At 42.4% G+C, this 22,443-nt stretch overlaps 1 protein-coding gene across 1 annotated transcript in view; it reads right to left on the minus strand.

Annotated features, from left to right (window-relative positions):
* Window positions 1–22,430, minus strand: part of PTDSS1 (phosphatidylserine synthase 1) — a 43,960-nt gene extending 21,530 nt beyond the window's left edge. The window contains exons 1-5 of the mRNA XM_060243467.1: window positions 22,138–22,430; window positions 10,227–10,318; window positions 4,363–4,407; window positions 2,108–2,232; window positions 1,001–1,159 (exon numbers count right to left, since the gene is read on the minus strand). Coding sequence (XP_060099450.1) covers window positions 1,001–1,159; window positions 2,108–2,232; window positions 4,363–4,407; window positions 10,227–10,318; window positions 22,138–22,316 — 600 coding nt within the window. The 5' untranslated portion in view covers window positions 22,317–22,430. The remainder of the gene's footprint in view (window positions 1–1,000; window positions 1,160–2,107; window positions 2,233–4,362; window positions 4,408–10,226; window positions 10,319–22,137) is intronic.
* Between the last annotated feature and the right edge of the window lie 13 nt (window positions 22,431–22,443).

Below are 22,443 nucleotides of genomic sequence, written 5' to 3' on the forward strand. Positions count from 1 at the left end.
AATATGCAAAGGAATTCCTGTTAAAAAAAAAAGCCCCGCCTAGACCTTCATACTTATTGGGGCTCATCTCCCAGTAAACACTCCTATGCCAGTTACATTCTGCAGACAGCTTCCTTGTCAAGGTGCCCTCTCTTAGGACTGTCTATATGGCTACAGTGGAGATCACAAGACTTTTTATATGGTGGCCCCAGTCCTTTGGAACAGCCTGACAGAGAGAGTAAGGACAACTGCTTCACTTGCTACAAGAAGGAAGATATATACGGTAGTCTTAGAGAGCATTTGGTAGAAGGTAAACTCTTCCAGCAGATTTGCCTTTGTTGTTCCTGTGTGTTTTAACTCTGAATGCTTTTAAATTGGTACCGTGAATCTTAATCTGTTTTAAGTTTGTTAACTGGACTATTGTTTATGTCCTTACAACTTGGTTACTGCACTGTTCAGAAGTTCAAGAAGCTAAGGTGGGACAGAAATATTTTAAATAAATTATGTGCTTCAAGAGGAGCCAAATGGTGCAAAATGATATAACGGGCCCAAATGAGGCAATCTGCCCATACAGCACATAAACATTAAAGTCTACATTCATCCACTGTATTTCCAAATAATTTTGAGTTCAATAATATGTTTGGATATACTATTCTAAACATACACACTGCATATGACTCACGTGCACTAAATATCTGACTCATGTACATTGAATGTTAGTGTGCAACAAGAACAATTTCAAAGAATACTTAGTGTGTGTATCAAATCAATGGGGTAAGTAATTTACTTGAGTTATGTAAATTATTATGCCTGCAGTGGTGATAAGCTGCCAACAAAGCCACATCAGTGGCTGGATAAGACACATCCAACCTCAAGGATACTCATATCTTCCTGAAACAAAGACACCTGTGAGGCTTCAGAGGTGTACAGCTCTCAGCCCAATCTACCACAAGCAAGGCAGGTGCCTCAAAGAGCATTATCTGCCTCATATGTTCGCATTTCCTCACAGTGAACCACCTACCTCTGTGAGTTCCCAAGTGATGCTAATAGTCCAACAAAGCCCATAGCTGCGGATCAGCAATGCTTTCATTGCCCAGCCCCAGAAATGCCCAAAAGCAAATATATCAAAATGGCTCAGGATTCTCTCCCAAGTGATAACATGGCAGTTCACAGCATACTCCTGGGGAGAGGGAAGAGACAACGTAAGATCAGCAATGTTCAGAAACATTTCCAAGAGAAATAAATTCCAAACTACTCTGTGACCAGAGAATATTCTGCTCCCAACTCATTCTCTTGCACAGGGGCTAACCACACCTAATGCTGGGTAACAATCATCGACATACCTATCTTCCATTAATAGCAATGGCTTTTTAATGCATTCTATGCTACTGGTTCTAAGTACATCACATAAACATTTATTCATAATCTAGAAAAATATTTTTGTCCATGTTTGAGGGGTAATTTTAAGGTCATACTCACAAGTCAAGAAAACCCAAATTCTTTGTCAGGGAATCCAGATTTTGCAAGCCCCTCCCCCCCCCCCAAATTCTTTTACCAAGTTAGCACACTGTCCTGCAGTGATACAGAACACCAATACCCTCAAGGCATTGCTTTATTTCTCCCCATAGCCAAATCTGATTATTTAATTATTAATATTACTTAAAGGAAGAGCTGTTTTTAAAAAAAAAAATTATAGCACTATTGTAGCTGATAAGGCTTCTGAAAAGGCTGCTGCCCGAACATGTCCAGCAGTATGACCTTTTCTTTGCAGCACACCATCCCCTGTGGAAAACTGCCCCCAAAAGGCCTACCACATGGGGTGAAAATGTTCATGAAATATATACCCTTGTCTTAGTATAGTCTTTTCATAAAGTTTCAAATGCTTTAGCATTTCCAGTTAGGAAAGGATCATATTGTAATAAAGGATTCATTTTAGTCTCCTCTTGTATGGAAGATAGTTTACATCCAATAAATGTTTTATATTTTAAGCTATTTCTGTTATCCTTTCCTATACCTATGGAAAACTCAAAATTATGTTTTATATTTTTCCAAAGAGTTTGTCTATGCGGCTTTGTTTCTTTCAAGGGGACAAAGGTGGTGAAACTTCTAGAGTGCTAAGAATACACACCATGATGTCTGCTTCTCTTGTGGCATATCGGAGATTGGGGTCCAGCCAGTACATCACAGATTTTACCTGCTCAAAGTTCAGAAATAGCAGGAATACCAGAAACAGAAAATAGAGAACACTCAAGCCTGCAGAAGAACAAATTCAGAGGGGGTGGTTTACTGATGAATTTTTTTGGGTGGGCTAGATACTTAAAATGTTTGTTCAAAGAACAAAACCCTAAAAATCACACACAAGCAATTAATTTATGTATCAATACTACAGTTGTCACCACACACACCCACGCCAATGTGTGCATAAGCTACAAATGTTGGAAGTTTCCCTCTATGTTGGAAGTTTCCCTCAACTAGACTGCAAATCCTAGAAAGTACTTATGTAAACAACCATATTAACAGCTTCACAGTACAATGCTGGCCAGCAGCTCAGATAGCTTAAGAGGGAGAACAAATTTACCAGTGGCTATAATGGCAAAACAGAACCTCCTCGTTTGGAGCCAGTGTACTTTTCAATACCAGTTGTTGGGAAGCAACAAAAGGGCACCCACAAGGCCTTGGACTCCATGTGCTACTTCTAGGTTTCCCAGTGACACATGGTTGGCTTTGGTGGGAAGCAAGATACTGGACTGCAGAGACCTTTCGTCTGATCCAGCAAAGCTTATTGGTTGCACTAACTGGCAATCAGAACAAGCCACCAATGAAACCCTTATTTCCCCCTCAATAAGGTGCAAATGACTTTACACTGGCTTTTGTGATGCAAATAAATTAAAGATCAAATTATGAGCTATAATCAAAGTATTCTTAATGTCTGATTATCACAGTCTACTCCTGACTCTCGTTTTGGTATGTTGTTAGCATGGACAGGTTCAGTGGAGTTCCAGGATTTCGAACAAAAATGGAACAGCAGTCTAAAAGGTGTAATCCATTATTTTTGGAGCATATGTGTCTTTGCTTAGGTTTGTGAAGGGCATCCAAAGGTTTCTTCATTATGAAAGCTGCAACCTTAATAGCAGAACAGAAGCAGATACTTGGAGGTCTGCAGATTATAACTATACAGGGTGACATTTTTGAAACTATCTCAATGCGTTAGGAGGCCAGGCTCCTATTTTCCAAAGTATCTCAGGAACTTTTGGAAACTTTCCCCAAATCTTTCAACAGACTAAAGCCTATCCCTGGCTTTAAACGTTCACAGAGGTGGCAGAAATGGGAAGGCTTTTTGCACCCCACCCCCATGCTACTCTGAACACCATAGTAGTCAGGAATGAGAGATGACTGGGTACAGCTGTGTGTTCCAGTCTTCCACTCCTTTTTGTCTGAAACTCAATGCCTATTTTTAAAAGTCCAGTGAACTCACTCACAAGTAGTAATCTTAGGGAACAAGAACATCTGAACTGGCTTTGTGCTACACCCCTGAAAGCTCAAAAAAATACTCCACTAAATGGTAGGCATGAAGGCATTTGATGAGTAAAACAAATAAGAGTCAGTGCACTTCAAACATGTCAACTCTTACATCAATCAATACCAGAAAAGTTTTATTTATTTATATATTCACTAAGAAAATGTATGTTCTGCATTTCAAAAGCAAGCACTTGAGGCAGCTGACAAGAAAAATTTTAATCATACAAAAAACAATAAACACAACATTCATCCCACCCAATAATTAAGAAACTAGCAAAGCTGGGATGGAAAGATCTCAACAAATCTTGATGAAAAGAGCAGCACAGGAGAACTAAAGTGACTCACAAAGAAGCTTGTAAAAAATAGCATTTATAGTTTGGGTCCTCAACTGAGTTGTGCAAATTCCCTTCCATTAACCTTTGCATTGATATTTTGAATGTTGTTACAAAGATAAGATAAATCACTCCACTAGATGTATTCACTAATTTAAGAACAGAATTCCAACTCAATAGATTGCATCTTAAGTATATCTGATTTTTTGTTTATCCTACCATCCCCATCTATCAACAACTGACAGCAACCCTCACCCACTCCGAATGGACTTATTTGATTGGAGTTTGTTTTAACCTGGCCTCTCTTTGAAAGTCTCCCCCAGCATAAACACACAAACATGCACACACACAAAACCTCTATCAGTTGTTGCAGCTTTTAATATCAACATCTGCCTAATGAATGAACTGATGCATACATCTGAGGCAGTGAGAGCTGACTCATTGAAAGATTATGCATTAGGAATAGATATCATTCCTCTTTAAGGTGCCACTGGACTCCTAGATTATTGTTTGGAATAACACAAAGACTTACCAAAAACCATGCGCCATATTGCAGGGTGTGGGCGAGTAAAAGGCCCTGTAAGAAGAAATGACCATTGAAGGAAAATGAACTGATACACAAAAAAAGGGCAATAATATACCTGAAAGTAATTTAACGAAGCTTAGAGCAACCAAAGACACAGTTCTATACCAGCTCTGCAACAAACTGAGGTTCTTACCTAAATCCATTACAGAGGATGTTGAACCTAGATTGCTAATGTTTGGACAGAAACATGTATTCTTGGAATTTAACATCCCTTCTCAAGACTGTGGCTCATTTGTTTTGTGGGACTCAGTGAAAGCCCCAAAGCTGACCCTTCCCATCTCTAGAGCTCTGGGAAAATGGTTTTTTACAGATATCGCTATGGATGCTGCTTGCAGAACATCATAGCATTTACCCATAATATTGCCTACATTGAGGAAGCAGCAAAACTCACAGGTCACTGGAGACTGCCTTCAAGACAACGCTAAACTTTATTCCTAAACCAAATAACTTTGACATTTGAATTAATCCAAAAACTTTAATTACCTTATCAAGTTTTTTAGGGAGCAGCCATCCTTATTTATTTATTTAGATATTCATACATTGCTCCCTTCCTCCACAGGAGACCCAAAGCAGCTTTTCTGTTTATTTAGATATTTATACCCCCTTTCCCCATCATTCTCCATTCCTCCAGTTTATCCTTTCAACAGCAAACTTATGAGGTAGGTTAGGCTGAGAGAGACTGACTTGGCCAAGGTCACCTAGAGACTTTCCATGGCAGAGTGGAGGTTCAAACCTCTGTCTCTCGGTTCCTACTCCAATACTCTAACCACCACACAAGAGTTGCTTTTATTGTGACAAAAACCCTGTGACGGGGGTTAGGCAGAAAGTGATTAGCCCAAAGTCATCCAGCAACCTTCCATAGCAAAATCTGGATCTTCCAGACCCTAGTACAATTCTTGAACCACTATACCATGCTATACCATTCCACAGAAATGATTTGAACTTGTGAAGGGCTACAGAGAAGCAGCATGCCTTTTGTGTACTTCACAGTGATGTGGGTTATCTGGGAAAACAATGACTCAGGAAAATTTCTGATTTAAAGTTACATCATTTAAATGATGTTAACAAAAGAAGGCAAATACACCATGTACAAGCCTGGGGCATGTACAAGCACTGGGGTTTGTCCGTGTTTTATATCCCACATTTAGCCCACGTAGTGCAGCAGTACAATAGCTCTGACAACTATAGACGACCTATATTTACATACGTGGGGTGGAAATTTTTTCAACGGAAAATATAGCACCAGGAAATTTCCTGTCCCACATCATTGGTAGCTGTCCTGCTCAAAGCATGTAACTCCTCTGTGATCCCCTAAGGATGCAAGCTTCTTGTTATGCCTTCCCACATTCTTTTTAAGAATCATTTCTGTCTCAAGCACTCATTTTTCTTTCCTCAGTTTCTGAGGATTACTTTCAGTTCATTCTGAATGTACTAGTTTTCTGTTATGTACTTTATTTCAGATACAGTGCTTACATTTACACATTCCTACAGCAAAGGTACTCTCCTGCACTGTCGTCATAAAATGCTGCCAGACAGGCCACCTAAAACGTCCTGTAAGCCAGACATTAGATAGCATCCAGTATATCAAATACCACAGACACAGGTTGAATTCGCGTGGAAAATCGGTCCTCTCGGCTACACAACTGAAACAGATACCTTTCAGAGGTACCAGCTAAGATCAAATACAAATCCAGATTATATGGCTCAAAGTACTTTATTTTGAGGCGTCTGAAGCCTCTCTAACCCTCAATGCCCTGTGCTGCCGAAGGGGCACATCTGCTGTGTTTCATGGCCTTCCAATTAGAGTGATTTAGGCCCACATTTATTGGGTGCCTGGCTTCATAATGTATAGTTTGAGTGTCCTCAGTATAAAGAAACAACTCAGCAGTGCAATCTCAATTACTCCTATGGGATACTAGACACGGTCTGATAACCATCAGTGGATGATGGAGTGAATGCTTCCTGGAAGCCCCCAGCAACGGCATCACTCTGGGGAGCTATTGTGGCTGCTGCTCACTGCTTATCCTGTAGCCTGGTTACTCCAGACAGTTCTGGCAATTGTAGGCAGGGAAACTAGCTGGTCCTGGGGGAAGTTATAAAGTGCTCTTATCAGCAGCTATATCTCCCCATCTGAGTGTTCCCTGGTATTCAGTCACCTGCTAAGAACACCCAGGACTGAATATAACAACTGCTTCAGAGAGTGCAATACCCTCCATTTATATACATGATTACTAGACATCGTTGACTTACCTTGGCAGGAGCAAGGGACCATTTGCTACAGATAACGACCCTAGCTACCATGCTTCCCCAGATACAATGCGATCCCACAAAAATTTTCAGTAGGAGATGGAAGCAGGATTGAACACTAAACAGTGGGCTTCAGTTCACCAAGATTTATTGGGTTTTACTTCCTTTCTATATCAGAGCATTTACCTAAAGCTGCACACTGTAAACCACACTCTTAATCTAGTGCTAACAATGGCAATAACAAGGTAACAAACAGCCTCGGTAGTCTTTTTTTATGATGACAGATATCTAGACAAATTTTTACATCTAAGAATATGAAATTCATGGGATAAGCTAAGTGGCAAATCAGCCTAACCCACTAATCTCAATTTAAAGCAAAACTATACTTAATTCAAAACAAAGGAGAAAAAGCTTCTTAAGCTGAACACCTATGCAAACAATGTGGGAGTAAACCTTATGGACCTTAGTGAGATTTGCTTCAGAGTAAATACACAAAGGACAAAGCCAATAGCATTTCAAGCCTAATAAGAACTTGACCTGAATCTTTTTCAATTACAACACACAGCTCACTGCTAGAGCACATGCCTTGAATGTTAAAAGTCCACTCTAATCCCTGACATTTTCAGTTATAGCATCAGGAGGTCTTGGGAAGGACTTCTGTCTGAGACTTGAGGGAGAGTGGTATATAAATAAGAAGAATGAATGAGATCTCAGAGAGCTGCCTGATAACCTATGTGCATCAGTGGTCTGACTCAGCATATGGAACTTTTCCCGTTAGATAGCAGGAAAAAAACACATTCTTACTCTGATCCTAAGCATATTTACTTAGCAATAAATCTCACAGACGTTAATGGGACTTGCACAAGGGGCCACACTTAGGATCATAGCCTTTATCTTTAACTTCCATTATTCTATTTTAACTTATTCCATTAACTTCCCTTCCTCTTTTGGGGGACATCTCATGGATTATTTAAAATAATAACACTATTTTTTCCCATTTCAATGTTTTTGATGGAGAGGTAAATTGGATCATGCTATTTTAAATGCATAATCACAAGAAGAAGAGCAAAGAAATCTGATTTTATTGGCCACATTTTAAAAGCACAAGTCTCTAATTGAAAACCTTAAGATTGCATAGCCTGCTTTTTATTTCAATTCCTGTTCAGTGTTGTCTCTGCTACAAACAACAACAACAAACCTGGCATTTACACAGTGCTTTCAGTGTTGCTTCCCATGTATTACAAAAGCAACCCTGACAAAAGCCCAGTAGTGTAGGCCAGTGTATTAACCCCATATTGAAGCTAAAAAACTAAGACTTAGATATGGTGGCTTACTTAAAGTCACTGGTGAGATCATGGCAGGGATTAGATTTGAAATGGTGATCTCACAGATCCATTCTCTTAGCTATTACACAAATATATTTTTACATATCTGACATATCATGGAATACATTTTTTGGCCTGGCATGGTTGTGTTATGGTACACCACAGAGTAAGTGCTTCAAGGCGGCTGCTTTCTGTAGGGGAAGTGATCTGATCCATGGAAGGCTGAGGGTCCCTTAACACTGTGGCCCCAGGAAGACTCCAAATAACATTCATACATAGAAGAAAGCTGCAAGAAGGAAGGAGACTGGTGCTTCCTCTTTAAGGACCTGACTCTGCCAGCAACAGGATAATAACAACAATATGTAAATCAACTAAAATGCATCAGCAGGGGACCATCGGGAGGGGGGTTCTGTTCCCTCCACCAGGAGTCTTCTTCACCCAAAACTTCAGAGACAAAACAGGAGAATTACAGCGTGCACAACAGAACAAAGTTGGAGTCCGCATCATTTTTGCATACCTTTTCAGATACACATTGAGGTCATTACTGGCCTGTTGTGCAGCTTTGCCAGATGGCTTTGCAGGAACCCATCTAAGTGCCAGCTTATAAATCCAGTAGAATCAAGATGGACTGTACCATTTCAGGCCACAAATGGGAGATCATATTTCTGGGCATTCCTCCGAGAAAGAAAAGAGGGAGGGAACCCACCTTTCTGTGTACCGAAAATAGCAAGTTAGGACTGAAACTTTCTTCCTGAAATGCTGGGGTTTTTTTACTGTGGGATACTGTTCAAGCATATAACCTGCCTCCACCTGAATTAGTGCAGTCCAGGAAAAGCTTTATCACTTGACTAGGAATAAGGCCCATTGTGAGAATAAATACAATGGGCTCTAGAAAGAAACTCTGGGCAACCGCCCTGGCCTTGGGCACTCAGTGTCAATTGTCTGTGTCATTGTACCATGACGATCATACCAGACAATGAAACTCAGAATTTCTTTCATTTGCAGTGCATTGTTGCCACCTTTTCCTGTTATATTTGGCCTTGCTTGTGGTGTGCTTGTGGTGTGATCTTTCTTTTTTGGCCTGGCCTGGTTGTGTTATTGTATACCATAGAGTATGTGCTTCAAGGCAGCCATTTTCTTTATGGGAAGTGATCTGACTTCAGCTTTCCATCTCCTCCCCCCTCCCTGCAGACTCTACCTAGGAAAAGTAGTCTTTCTCCCCAGTGGGGATCAAAGCAGCTTACATTAGGTAGGTTAGGTTGAAAGTCTGTGACTGGTGTGAAATCACTCAGTCAGCTTCCACAGCAAGAAGCTGGGTCTGGCAGACCCTGCTCTGAAGCACTAACTGGTATGCCACACTGAGGAGCTGCTGCTGAACAGTAGCAAGCAGTCAGGCCTAGTTAAGTCATGCCAGTCAGGTGGCATCAAGTCACCCAGAGGGTGCTGCCAGGCCTAGGGTAGCCAACCTCCATGTGGAGCCTAAGAATCTCCTGGTATCACAACTGAACTCCAAACGACAAATCGGTCTCTCCCTAGGGAAAATAACTGCTTTGGAGGGCGGACTCTATGGCATTATATTCAGCTGAGGCTTCTCCCCTCCCTAAACTCTGGCTTCTGTTGACTCCACCACAAAATCTCCAGGTATTTCCCAAACTGGAGCTGGCAACCCTAGCCAGGACTGGTCCCAAAGAGTTCTCCCTCAAAGGTCAAAATAGGCCTGGAAAGGTCCTCCTCTCCCTGCCTTTTACTGACAGAATCAAGTTTAGAATACTATAGTTACCCAACAACAGCCACTGAGGAAAAATGGAGGACCCAGTGGGATGGGCCAACAGGATGCAAAGGAAGATCCCCCAGTTGTCCAATCCTCGCCTGTCCTGGGGCTGGAAGGATTGAGTGACACACAGCTCAGCCAAAAGGAGGGTAGGTGAGTCATCATGAGTATGGCTTGGCTTTTCTATCTACAGGATTCTACTGAATTTATAAACTTGCCTCAAGTGAGACTCTCCCCATCCCTGGTGACAATTTAAGGAACCAGACTGAAAGACTGACTTATCCCAAATCAAACCATTCTGTTTGCTTAAAACAAACAGACTATTACTCTAAGGTAGTTCTGAAACATACTGCCTAAGAACCTTTCATGTGCTGTAGACCAGAGCAAACCCCTATTTTTAAAAAAAAGTGTCTGAGACACATAATAAAAGAAGAAAAATGTACATAAATATACATGAAATTACTTACCATTTGGAAAAGCTAATACACTGATTATTAGAAAGAAGAAAATCACAGAGAGGATGCCTTTCCAAATATTATCTTCCGGAGTAGAATCATCCCTATAAGAGAAAGTTAGTAGTTTTAAAAACAGTCCAAAGAGATCAAACGCCAGATTTTTCATCTCAGCCTCCCAAAGCTAATTCAGATTTATTTAACTCCATTTAGTTACATCAACTGATACTTTTGCTTCTCAGTTCACATAATGGAAAAGCAAAGTACGAAATCAACACAAATATCTGTAAACTTCTAGGCTTTGTTAGACTCTAATGTAAAATGAGAGCCCCATGGCGCAGAGTGGTAAAGCTGCAGTCCTGCAGTCTGAACCTGAGTTCGATCCCAGCAGAAGCTAGTTCAGGTAGCTGGCTCAGGTTGACTCAGCCTTCCATCCTTCCGAAGTCATTAAAATGAGTACCCAGCTTGCTGGGGGGAAAGTGTAGATGACTGGGGAAGGCAATGGCAAACCACCCCGTAAAAAGTCTGCCGTGAAAACACTGTGAAAGCAACGTCACCCCAGAGTCGGAAACGACTGGTGCTTACACAGGGGACTACCTTTTTATCTTTTTTAATGTAAAATGAGGACACTTAATGAACATGCGGCTAGTCAATCATCCAGTCCAAAATATAGCATTCCTCTATCAAACATGTTAATAATTACAAATTGCTGTCATAAGAGACTGAGCTATACAAAAATTCAGGGCTTTTTTTTAGCAGGAATCCACAGGAACAGAGTTCCAGCTGGCTTGGCATTAGGGGTGTAGTCTAATATGCAAATGAGTTCCTGCTGGGCTTTTTCTACAAAAAAAGCCCTGCAAAAATTATACCACTCTTTCTTACTACAGAGGAAAGAAAACTGTTTGCTAAATGGGGGATTATTAGTTTAAGGGTATGGTGAGACAAGCACTGTGATCCATTGCATTGCTTCTCCCAAACGTATTTAAAGTGCTTGTCCATACAGCCACATCTGTCCTCCGTTCCCCACTCGTTGGCCACCCATCCTCACTCCCAACTTTCTCAGCAGCACTGGTTCAAGTTCAGTGTTTTTTGCCCTTTAGGAGGTCTGACTTCCAGTCCCTGGCCGCCATTTTTCCCCCACTGATAGCAATGTGCACATAACTGCATATTTGCCCAGTGGCAAGTAGTTATGTTGTCAAAGGCTTTCATGGCCGGAGTCCATTGGTTGTAGATTTTCTGGGCTCCGGGTATACCTCTAAGGATGCCAATCAGTTACTGGCAAAACATCAGGTCTCACAGTGCCAAGACCACAGCCACACAGCCCGGAAAATCTACAACTATAAAGTGGTTATATGCACACGCAAACTTTTTTTTTTAAACAAGGCTGCCCATCCACGCTCTTTGTGGTGACTGCGCGGTAGCAATCTGATCACTCCAATCCAGCCCTATCATAAAATGGAGCTCTTTATACACCTCCCCCCAATTATTCAGAGGAAATTAGATGTGAAGAGGGACAGCACCAAGATCTTTTCTGTAATAAACCCTTGGCTATACAATAGCCATATTTATGTGGCTCATTTTTAAAAAAAGAATACAAGATGTTGATTTGTTGCTCCTGCGCTGCTGGTGTATCCTCCACTAGGTTTTAAAGATGCTGATTAGGAATATGCTTTGACTTTCTAAGTCTCTTCAATTATCATTACTTATATTATCACTTATCAGTGCATTTGCAATTCTCACTGTGATTTAACAGTGACCAAGTAAGACCAATTCAGCCAGTGAATATGAAAAAGGAAAGACCCATTTGGTTCTCTCAGCCAGAAGTAGTCAAGACTTTTATATTTTTTTGACCACGGTTTTTTGTCATAATCAGGGCAACATCTTCACTTCTTCCTGAAACTTTCACTTTATTTGCTTGTTTGTTAAGACACAATTAAACAAAGTACTGGGATGTCTGCTATCACAATTGTAGCCAACAGTTTCTCCAATGCACGTGAAAGATTAAAAAGGTATTCGGAGGCAGTCTAAAAGCAGCAGCTGGACAAACACTTCCCAGGGTTGTGATCCCTTCATTGAGCAGGGGGTTGGACTAGGCGGCCTGTATGGTCCCTGTATGGTCTTGTGATTCTAGGCAAGCTAAATGTTACACATAGTTGCGTTTAGCATTTACCAGACCTTTTAAAAAACCACACTCCCCAAACCTGTCTTAGCAGGCAGCAATTGGGAGTGGAAGATGCCTGGGGGGGCAGATCTCAGTCCTTATACACAATTCTTCCCCAGAAATGCTTTCTGCCTGTCTTCAGGCCCCATGCGGGGGGACAGTTAAATCCTCCACTAAATGCCGCCAAAATGTTACAAACCCTAGCTGGCCTGCTTTGCAACAGGCATTACAAAAAGCAGCAGCCCTATCTGTCAAACAGTAGATTCCACTGGGGTCATAGCCAAACCAGAAAATATGATAAACCATCAAATGTCTAACTTAAAGTGTGTGCCCCACGTATCCTTTTTACTGATTCTTTTCCAAGTCTGCTGTCTAACTGGGGTGGGGGTGGAGTGAAGGACAAGAGAAGGAGAATATTTGTGATAGCGGTTTCCTATTTCACAAACTTGCTGCCAAAACACTCTGAAAAAAACTAGCATTGTTACTGAGCTCTAAATTTAATCGGGCTGGATACTAACCTTAAAATTAAAAAAAAAAATAGCCCTCACTCTTCTACCTCTTCCAGTTGAAACACAACCTAAGACAGTTCCAGAGAGAGGATAATGTGATCTGTTGAACACTCAGGAGGGCACATTTATTTATTTATTTTATCAAATTTATATCCCACCCTCCCCTAACGGGTTCAGGGCGGCTAACAACAGTTAAAAACCACAAAAACAATATATAATAAAATCAATCCACACATTTTAACCATAAAATCCAAGATGCACATCGATGTTTCTGAATATCTATATTTGTCCAGTGGGATTGTCAGTGCTGTGGGACATTTGCTACTTCCCCTTAACTACTGAAGGCATGCTTAAATAGTTCGGTCTTACAGGCCCAGCAGAACTGTGGCAGGTCCCTCAGGGCTCTGATGTTTTCAGGGAGGACATTCCACAGAGTGGGGGCTATTGTCAAAAATGCTCTGGCTCTAGTGGTGGATAATTGAACTTCTTTCAGTCCAGGAATCTGAAGAAGATTTTGGGACCCTGAATGTAGTGCTGTCTGGGGCACATATGGAGAGAAGCAGTCCTGAAGGTAGACAGGTCCCAGGCTATATAGGGCTTTATATGTGCATGTCAGAGAAGAACCTCAAGATTTGTACAAAGCCAGATACAGTCCCTTGCGGCCTTTGTGTCCAGAGATTTGTTCTCCCCTACAAGGTCTGGGGAGTATGCTTCACAAGACGTGCTTTGGTGCAACAGCTGCCTCACAGAGAAGAGCTACACAACCTAGCAGATGTGAGCTTCCCTTGGCTTTTGTGTTCCTCTGGACCCGGAATACAAAAGCCAAGCCAGGGCCTGTTTGTAAGGGAGGCTTGGCAGCAGAGTGCTTAAACCTCTCCACATTCCAGTTCTTTCTTGTGTGTCCTTCCAGTTTGTTATACAAGTCAAGTTTATTTCAAGCCCAGATCTGGGTGGGGTAAAAAGTAAAAAGGGTGACATTTTCCAGGGAGAACTGACAGACTGAGGGAAAGCATTAAGTGTCTCCTGCCATTTCCTTTCCAGCCTATCAAATGCCATTTAGCAAACATGAAACTCCCCCCCTCCCATATGGCCTGCAATGTATAATGTTCCACCTTTAGTAGACATCTACCAAGCTTTCTAGTTGCTACATAGGCAGAAGACGTAAATAAAGAGGACAGGAGAGCTAGGTGAACTCCCTTCCTTCAGCTTGGTTTTATCTAAGACCTGCTAAGGGTCCATGCAATCCAGAGCTTCACCCAACATTACTGAACACTATGGTGTTGTTGTACAACAACAACAACTACTTGCAACTGGATTGTCCTACGTGGATAAGCCAACCCAGCTGCAATCATTGCTACAGTGCAACATCCAGCAACGTACACGAGCAGCACAAAAGTCTGCTCCCTGTATCCACCAGTTAGATCCTTTTGGAGGAAACTCACAGTTCACCCCTTCCCAGTAGCTCCGCCCAAATTAAATTAAAGTAAGTTTGCTCTAAGTTTCAGTTATAAAGAAAAATAAACAGAAGTTAGCTATCACTGCAATAAATATTAAATAGTAACAAACAAGAGCAACTAAGTCATTCACCCTGTACATGGAATCAGCAGCTAGTAGTGTCAGATGGGCGTCGGGGTGCAGACCATGTATCAAATGGGTGAGGACACAGCTATAAACATCATGGTGTGACCTTTGGTCAGCCTTTCTCAGCCTAGCTATCTTACAGGGCTGTCGTGAAGATAAAATACAGGAGAGCAACAATGAAAAAGCACGCTATTTGGAAAGGAGCACAAAACAGTTTGGCTCTTTAAATAGAAGATGTGGAAAATTGGAAAATTCACATGAATTTTAAAAATACTGCTTGAATTGTTTCTAACAACAGCTCTGTACTGCCTACTGTCCGTGTCTTGGTTATCTTCAGATGGCAATTACAGTTTGCTTTCTTCAAGGCTTGCACTTGTGACTCACCTCTGCTGCAACAGAAATGCTCTTTTTGTGGGGGCTTATCTGGTCACAGACACAGGGCTGGCTCAAAGGTTTGTGACTTTGTGGCACAATTGTGACTTTGCTGGTCCAGTTCAATAACAAGCAAAGTGAGAAGTCTAGAATAAACTTACAAGCGTATACCCCAAATTAAACTTTGTTGGTCTTAAAGGTGCCACTGGACTCAAACTGCGTAAAAACAGAAATTGTATTGATTTTTTTTAAAAAAAACCTTTTCATTACTGGCCAACACTGGGTTACAGAAAATGACTCAACTGCCGTACTCATCCAGAAGCAGCAAACCTAGACAGCACTTTTTATGCCTTGACATGTTTTAACTGTAGTTGCATAGGGAGCTGTGCTCCCACAATGGGAAAGAAATAACTTAACTCCTGACATGCTGTTGATGCACTGTTTCACAAGTATGATATTGGATACTTTTCTTTATAAGAGATATCTTAATTTTTTTTTAAAAAAAGAGAGAGAGAAGAAAACACAGAAGAAAACAGTGCCTTCCTGAAAACTTCCCATCCAAGTCAAATGTACTACTGTTTCACATCAATTTCGAATCTTTATCAAAATCATAAAGGTTTTATAAGCATTATAATGCATTTGCCAGAAAAGCTAGCATGAGAGACCATGGATATGAATTTTCTTCTGATTTGCACCTGCTTCTCCCTCCCTTTCCCTTATCCATTTTCAGATATAAAACACTAACAAAGCTAACATGGTTACCTTTATCATTAAAACTACATTTTACTTAGCAAAGACAAAATTAGCACAATCATGTTACTGTTTTAAATATATGGAGAAAATATTGGGGAAAAGAATTGTGTTTAAACAGGCAAACATAACAATAAGCAATGTCTACTCATGATGACAGAACACCCCCAACCTCCAAGTAGCCCTTTGCTGATAATGAGGCACATCTACCTGTTCAAATGCCTAGGGTCATTCCTTAAGGAGGAAAGGTATTATATTTACAATAAAGACCAGAGGCTTTAGCAGGAAAGGTGTTGGTGGGCACAATGTTACAGGGACAACAGAGCATCCACACAGCAGTTTTGCCAGTGCTTTTCTTGTCTCAGCCCTTTGAACTTAATTTTCAAAATCAGGAATTGCTACATGGCAATAGATCAGTGTAACATTATAGCAATCCACTGCTGTGATCTACTAGGTCTTAGCTTTCATCTTTTTAAAAAAATATTAAGTGTCTAGCCCTTTTCATTGCAGAGTTGTAAGGAAATTCGTGCTGCCTGCGCTTTCATCGATAACTCTGCAAGAGAAAGGTTAGAGACTCGTGGCAATAGCACTACAGGGATCCGTCAATTCCAGTTTTTTTAAGGGACCCCCAAGAAACACACCAGCGGGGGGGGGGGAATGGAGGCTAGGGTGAAGCAACAAAAATGAAAACAATGTAGATTGTTCTCTACAAAAATGCACACCTTCCCACCCAAATGACATTTGAAATCACTTTGACTGAAATCTTTAAAAAAAAAATTGTACTGAACCAGATTTGAGAGACTGCAGCAAAGCAAGAGGGAAAAAAGAAACAGGATGAATGGATGACATCATGTTGATGCTCCCCCAACCACTAGTGCTGTAATGAAGCCAAGATAGAGAAGAATATCTACATGGAAACTGCTCAAATGACATTTTTAGTCAACACAAGTTTCTGACAAGAGGCTAAAGATGAAATTCCAACATATTCAGGACCACAGCTACAGAATATTTGAAAAGCTTCAGCTCTGTAACTGGTGCCCACATCCCAGCTAATTTGAATGGTTGTTATTAAGTCAGCACACTGAATCACAAAAGATTTCTATGGTTCTGGAACAATTGTTTCTTATGTTTCTCTGTTTAAGAAGAAGGAAATTGTTTATTGATTCTTGTAAAAAATTAATTTGATGAAGACAGCAGTTGATGATCCCATTCTGATCACCAGGTCAAACTTATTGAGAGGGCAGTGGCGAGGCAGTTACAGACTTTCCTGGATGACGCTTCCATCCTTGACCCACTTCAGTCCGGCTTTTGCCCGGGCCATGGGATGGAGACGGTGTTGGTTGCCATGGTAGATGATCTTCAACGGCATCTGGATCGGGGTGGCTCGGCAGTGCTGATGCTGTTGGACCTATCGGCGGCGTTCGATACGGTCGACCATTGGTTACTGACTTGCTGCCTCGCCGACACGGGGATTCAGGGGCTGGCCTTGCAGTGGCTTTCCTCTTTCCTTGAAGGTCGGGGACAAAGGGTCTCGATTGGGGGGGAACTATCCCGGAGGCGCACACTTAATTGTGGAGTGCCCCAGGGAGCGGTTCTCTCCCCGATGTTATTCAACATCTATATGCGACCCCTTGCCCAGATTGCCCGAAGGTATGGGCTGGGGTGTCACCAGTATGCTGATGACACCCAGCTCTATCTACTCATGGACGGCCGACCGGTCTGCGCCCCAGAAAATCTGGACCGGGCACTACAGGCCATGGCTGAGTGGCTCAGACTGAGTGGACTGAGATTGAATCCTGCGAAGACAGAGGTCCTTTGTTTGGGTCGTCGGGGACCGGGGGGGGGGGGAAATCCCCTTGCCAGCTTTTGACGGTGCGCCGCTGACGGCGGCGGATAGGGTCAAGAGCCTGGGGGTACTATTGGAGCCTTCCCTAAAGATGGAGGCTCAGATAGCAACCACTGCCAAGTCCGCGTTTTTTCATCTTAGACAGGCAAGGCAGTTGGCTCCCTTCCTGGACCGCGACGACCTAGCAACAGTGATCCATGCTACGGTCACCTCGAGGTTGGACTACTGCAATGCCCTCTACATGGGGCTGCCCCTGTGCCGGACCCGGAAATTGCAGCTGGTGCAGAATGCCGCGGCCCGGCTGTTACTGGGCCTCCCAAGATGGGGGCACATTCGGCCGGGTCTTCGGGCTCTGCACTGGCTCCCAATAATATACCGAGTCTGGTACAAGGTGCTGGTCATTACCTTTAAAGCCCTATATGGCCTGGGACCTGCCTACCTGAAGGACTGTCTCTCCCCACATGTTCCCCAGAGAGTACTGAGGTCTGGGACTCAAAACCTTCTCACCATCCCCGGGCCTAAGGAAGTCCGTCTTAAGACAACTAGAGACAGGGCCTTTTCCACAATGGCCCCTATATGGTGGAACCAGCTGCCGGAAGAGGTGAGGGCCCTGCGGGACCTTGCTCAGTTCCGCAGGGCCTGTAAGACAACCCTCTTCCGGCTAGCCTACGCCTGACTGGGAAATAAATGTAGCTTATTAGACTTCTGTGAATCATACTGTATAGATGTGATGTTAAGATTTTAAGGTTTAGGTTTTTAAATGTTCTGACTTTTTTAAATGTTTATATATGTAATAATATTTTAAACTCTGTTTTATTGCTGTTGTGAGCCGCCCTGAGCCATTTATGGGAAGGGCGGGATATAAGTCATAGAATAAATAAATAAAATAAAAGGTCTTCTTTGATTAAAACTAAGTAATTTCAAATGTATTTCTTTGTGATTTGAGAAAATATCTTAAGTGATGCAGTATAACCTGCTTCACACACTGATCTTGCCAACAACGGATCGCTGGTTAAAGTGGTCCAAAAACTTCACCTGGAAAGTGCAAAATGCAGCGTATAATTGAGCAATTTGACAAGGCAAAACATTATCCAAGAGTTAACCTATGTCTTTTTTCTATATTACAGTCAACATTATATGTATTCTTATCCACAAGCCTACAAGATTAGCAATGGAAGCCACAAGAAATGGCAAATGCCATCTGCAGTCACTTTCCCCCCATTTCAACAACTGTCCACCAAAAACTCATTTTTATACTTGAGGAAGTTTAAAGAGCAATTGAAAGTTATGGGAAATGACTGATGAAGACACAGATATGGAAACCTATTAGTGTCCCCTGGCTAACTGAGGCCCTCCTTCACAGTGCCAAAAAGGATCCCATGGAGCAAGGCTGGGATTTGGTCACCAGAGACCAAACACTGCCAATTAACCAGCCAGTTGGCTGCTGGGTATTTCACCACAGTCAATTACAGTTAAATATTCCCTGAAAGCAAAAATGCTTTTGCTTACACCATGATTAAATCTCTCTATCATGTTTAAGCTCTCAAATACTGTTCACAAATATTTACTGACATACAGTTAATGACATTGTGATTACACTGAATGCAACTGTTCAGAATGTCATACAATAGCTATCCAGCCTAGTTTTGATTAATCAACACAAACTAAGTTATAGTGCCTTGTATCTTACTGTCTGCTTCTGACCAGAGGAAAGGAGAAAGCGATATCTGCTGATTCCTTTCTCGCCCTCCAGATCTCCACTTTATCTCCTATGCGATTCATGAGGGTTCACTAACTCCTAGGAACAAAAATTCAGGAAGCTCACTATGTATAGCAGGAGAGGGGGGATTGTTCTGTTCACAGACCATACAGGAAACAAGTCAATATGTTTCAGGCCTAGAACACTAAGCCATTACTTGACAATATTTGATTGATCAATGGCCAGCCCTACTATGAAAGAAATCTGGAACTGGAGACAGAACTGGCTTGCTGAAAATCTCAGTCTTTTAAAGAAAGACACTGACAGCCATAATGAGAAACTAACAGATAGTAACCCATTCCAGTCGAGTTGTATGGGTTCACCTGCAACAGAGCCCATCCAATGGAATTTCTGGGGGCATTTTTCCTCCTGCAGTTGTTCTTGTACTAGATGCTAACACCTTTTTATACTGAGGGAAGTGGGAAAAGATACTTGGACACAGAGAACTTCTGCAAGGATATCTAACACACACATGCACTCATCAGTTGGTTATAATCACTGATTTCAGTCTGGTCAAGCCCACTGATAGTTGTGGGGCATCTGAGGAAATAGTGTATGGTGCATGTTGTAAAATCTCTTAAAGGACCAGGGTTGGCCCTAAACTATCTGGCACCCTAGGCAAGGTTAACTTCTGGTGTCCCCCCCCCCACTGATAACATCACCGAGTCACATGGGGTTCCCCCCCCATTTCGGTACCCACAGAAGGCTGGCACTCTAGGCAATCACCTAGTTTGCTTAGTGGCAAGGCTGGCCCTGTTAAAGACCAACAAAAGACTCTCAAAAGCTTATACTCTGGAAAACTTATTAGTTTTTAAGGTGCTACTGGACTCAAATCTTGCTCTTCTACTGCAGACCAACATAGCTACCCACCTGCAACTACAATAAATAAGTCAGCCTTGAAGTACTTAGGCTTTTGCTGTTTTCTACTGTTTTCGTAGCAATGTGATATCTTTTACAAATAACTGTCAGTTGTTGTAACATCTACATCATGACAAAAAGGAAGTGTTGTGATTAGCACCTCTCATTGCTAACCATTGGTAGCCATTTCTCTCAATAGCTTAAGACTACTTTGTAATATTACAAAGTTGTTAACAGTGCAAAACTTAGCACAATACGCATGCATAGATCACATGCTGCACAGCCTTTTCACTGCATTACATGCAGTGGAAAACTGCACTTGGTCAAGTGACCTCCATGCACATGCAGTACGTGTATGCAAAGAAACTCTCATGTGACCAATCATGTGCTATAATACACATTGTGCTATATACACACTGTCTTTCATGTTCATTCATACACAATATAATTTCTGTGCAGGAACTTTGTAACTCTGAAGTGGCCCCAGAACTCACTGCAAGTGTAAAGATCTCATTCATCAAGCCCAACAAACTGATTTAAATCTACGTTTTTTTGAACATATACGCACTGGACAACTGAACCAATATTTCATACAATAGTATCAGATGTTCTTTTCCCAGGGGAAAAGTATCAAAACACCAGCCAGCTGATACTACCAGGTACTTTCCAGAAACAATGCTCTCTTTTCCACAGATATACTTATGAACCCCAGAGAGAAATATTTTTTTAGCAAGCTCACTCTGACAAAAACTGCAGAGGGGATTAAAAATTTCACATCACTTCTTCTTTACTTACCTTTCTAACACCCCAGATTTACAACACTAGAGGAACACTAAGCCACTCACCCAGATATAAAAGAGAAAAGCATCTCTAAGAGTGTGGTCCTAAGTACACATTCCTGGAAGTCCCATCAAGTCACACCTGACTTACAGCCCCATAAAGTTTTCAAGGCAAGAAAGGTGGTTTGCCATTGCCTGCCTCTGTGAAGCGAATCCACCTGGATCTTCTAGGTGGTCTCCCACCCAAGCAGTAACCAGGGCTGACCCTGCTTAGCAGCCTAGATCTGGGCTATCCAGGTCAGACCTTCCTAGAAGTAAGCCCCTTTAAACAGACTTGAGTAGGATTTTGCATAGATCTGCTTAGGATAGCATCGTCTATGAATCCTTAGACCACTAGCCCACCTAAGTACTTTTGCTATGTCCACCTTTGTTTCCCCCCATTCACTTCAGTATGTGCCAGAACTGTCTGTGTGTCTGTATCCTCTCCACCTATAATATGAATAAGAATAATAGGAAGAAAAATACACTCATTGAGTTGCTGGGTATGGCACAGCCATTGTTCTACAAATTCAGTTTGCAACTGGCTTTTTCTCCACAGACAAGACAATGCAGTTGTAAACATCTTCGTTATGTTGTATGCTAATTTACTGCTTATCCTCTATCTATATATATGAACTGTTAACTTCCATTTCTTGGTATCTAAAGAAGTGTGTGTGCACATGAAAGCTTATGCCCAGAATAAAACTCTGTAGATCTTAAAGGTGCCACTGGACTCAAGCTTTGTTCTGGTGCTTCAGACCAACACGACTGCTCACCTGAATCTAACTACATGACACATGGACAGCATAACAGCCAACAATGGTTGCAGCCTCAGTCTTCAGGAGGTGGGCCAGGGCAATGGGGAGATCTAGAATGAGATCCGCAAACAGCCTATGCAACCGAGTCAAGGCTCTGAGACTGTGATCACAGATGCTAAATAATGCAGTTTCAATCCATTTTCAGTGCACTTTCCAACTGGATTTTGTCAGTCCACACCGTAAAATCCAGTTGGAAAGCGCACTGAAAGTGAAATGAAACTATTATTTAGCATCTGTGATCTCAGCCTCAGAGAAGCAACCTAAAGGCCCGATTGAATGCACGTTCCCTCTGTGGGAGGGTCCCCATTAAATCCACAGGGCTCTTCCTCCAGAGTGAGCCTCTCAGAGAAACCCATTCCTGCACTGCTGCTTCTGGGCGGCTGAACATCCCAAATATCACCGCCCGCCCCTCCACCCCGTCCCTTCCTCCTTGCGGCGGCCGAGGCGCGGGCACCTGGTGAATGCGAAGGCCATGAGGCTGAGGGTGGTGAAGCTGAGCAGGGTGATGGTGTGAGGCCGGTAGAAGAACTCCAGCGTGATGTCCTCCACCTGCTGCTCGTTGATCATGCGGAAGTGCAGACGGTAGTTCACATCGTCCTTGCTCAGGGTCCGGCTCCCCACGCACGACGCCATCCTCGCCCGGCCTCTCCCCTCCTCCTCCCCGGGCGCTGCGGCCCGCTTCCCCCCCTCGCCTCCACCCGCCCGCGGCTGAAAGAGAGCGAAGGAAGCCGAGGCAGGAGAGAAGGGAAGGCTGGCCACA

The sequence above is a fragment of the Heteronotia binoei genome, chromosome 7 (genome assembly GCF_032191835.1).
Source record: "Heteronotia binoei isolate CCM8104 ecotype False Entrance Well chromosome 7, APGP_CSIRO_Hbin_v1, whole genome shotgun sequence".
Lineage (NCBI taxonomy): Eukaryota > Metazoa > Chordata > Lepidosauria > Squamata > Gekkonidae > Heteronotia > Heteronotia binoei.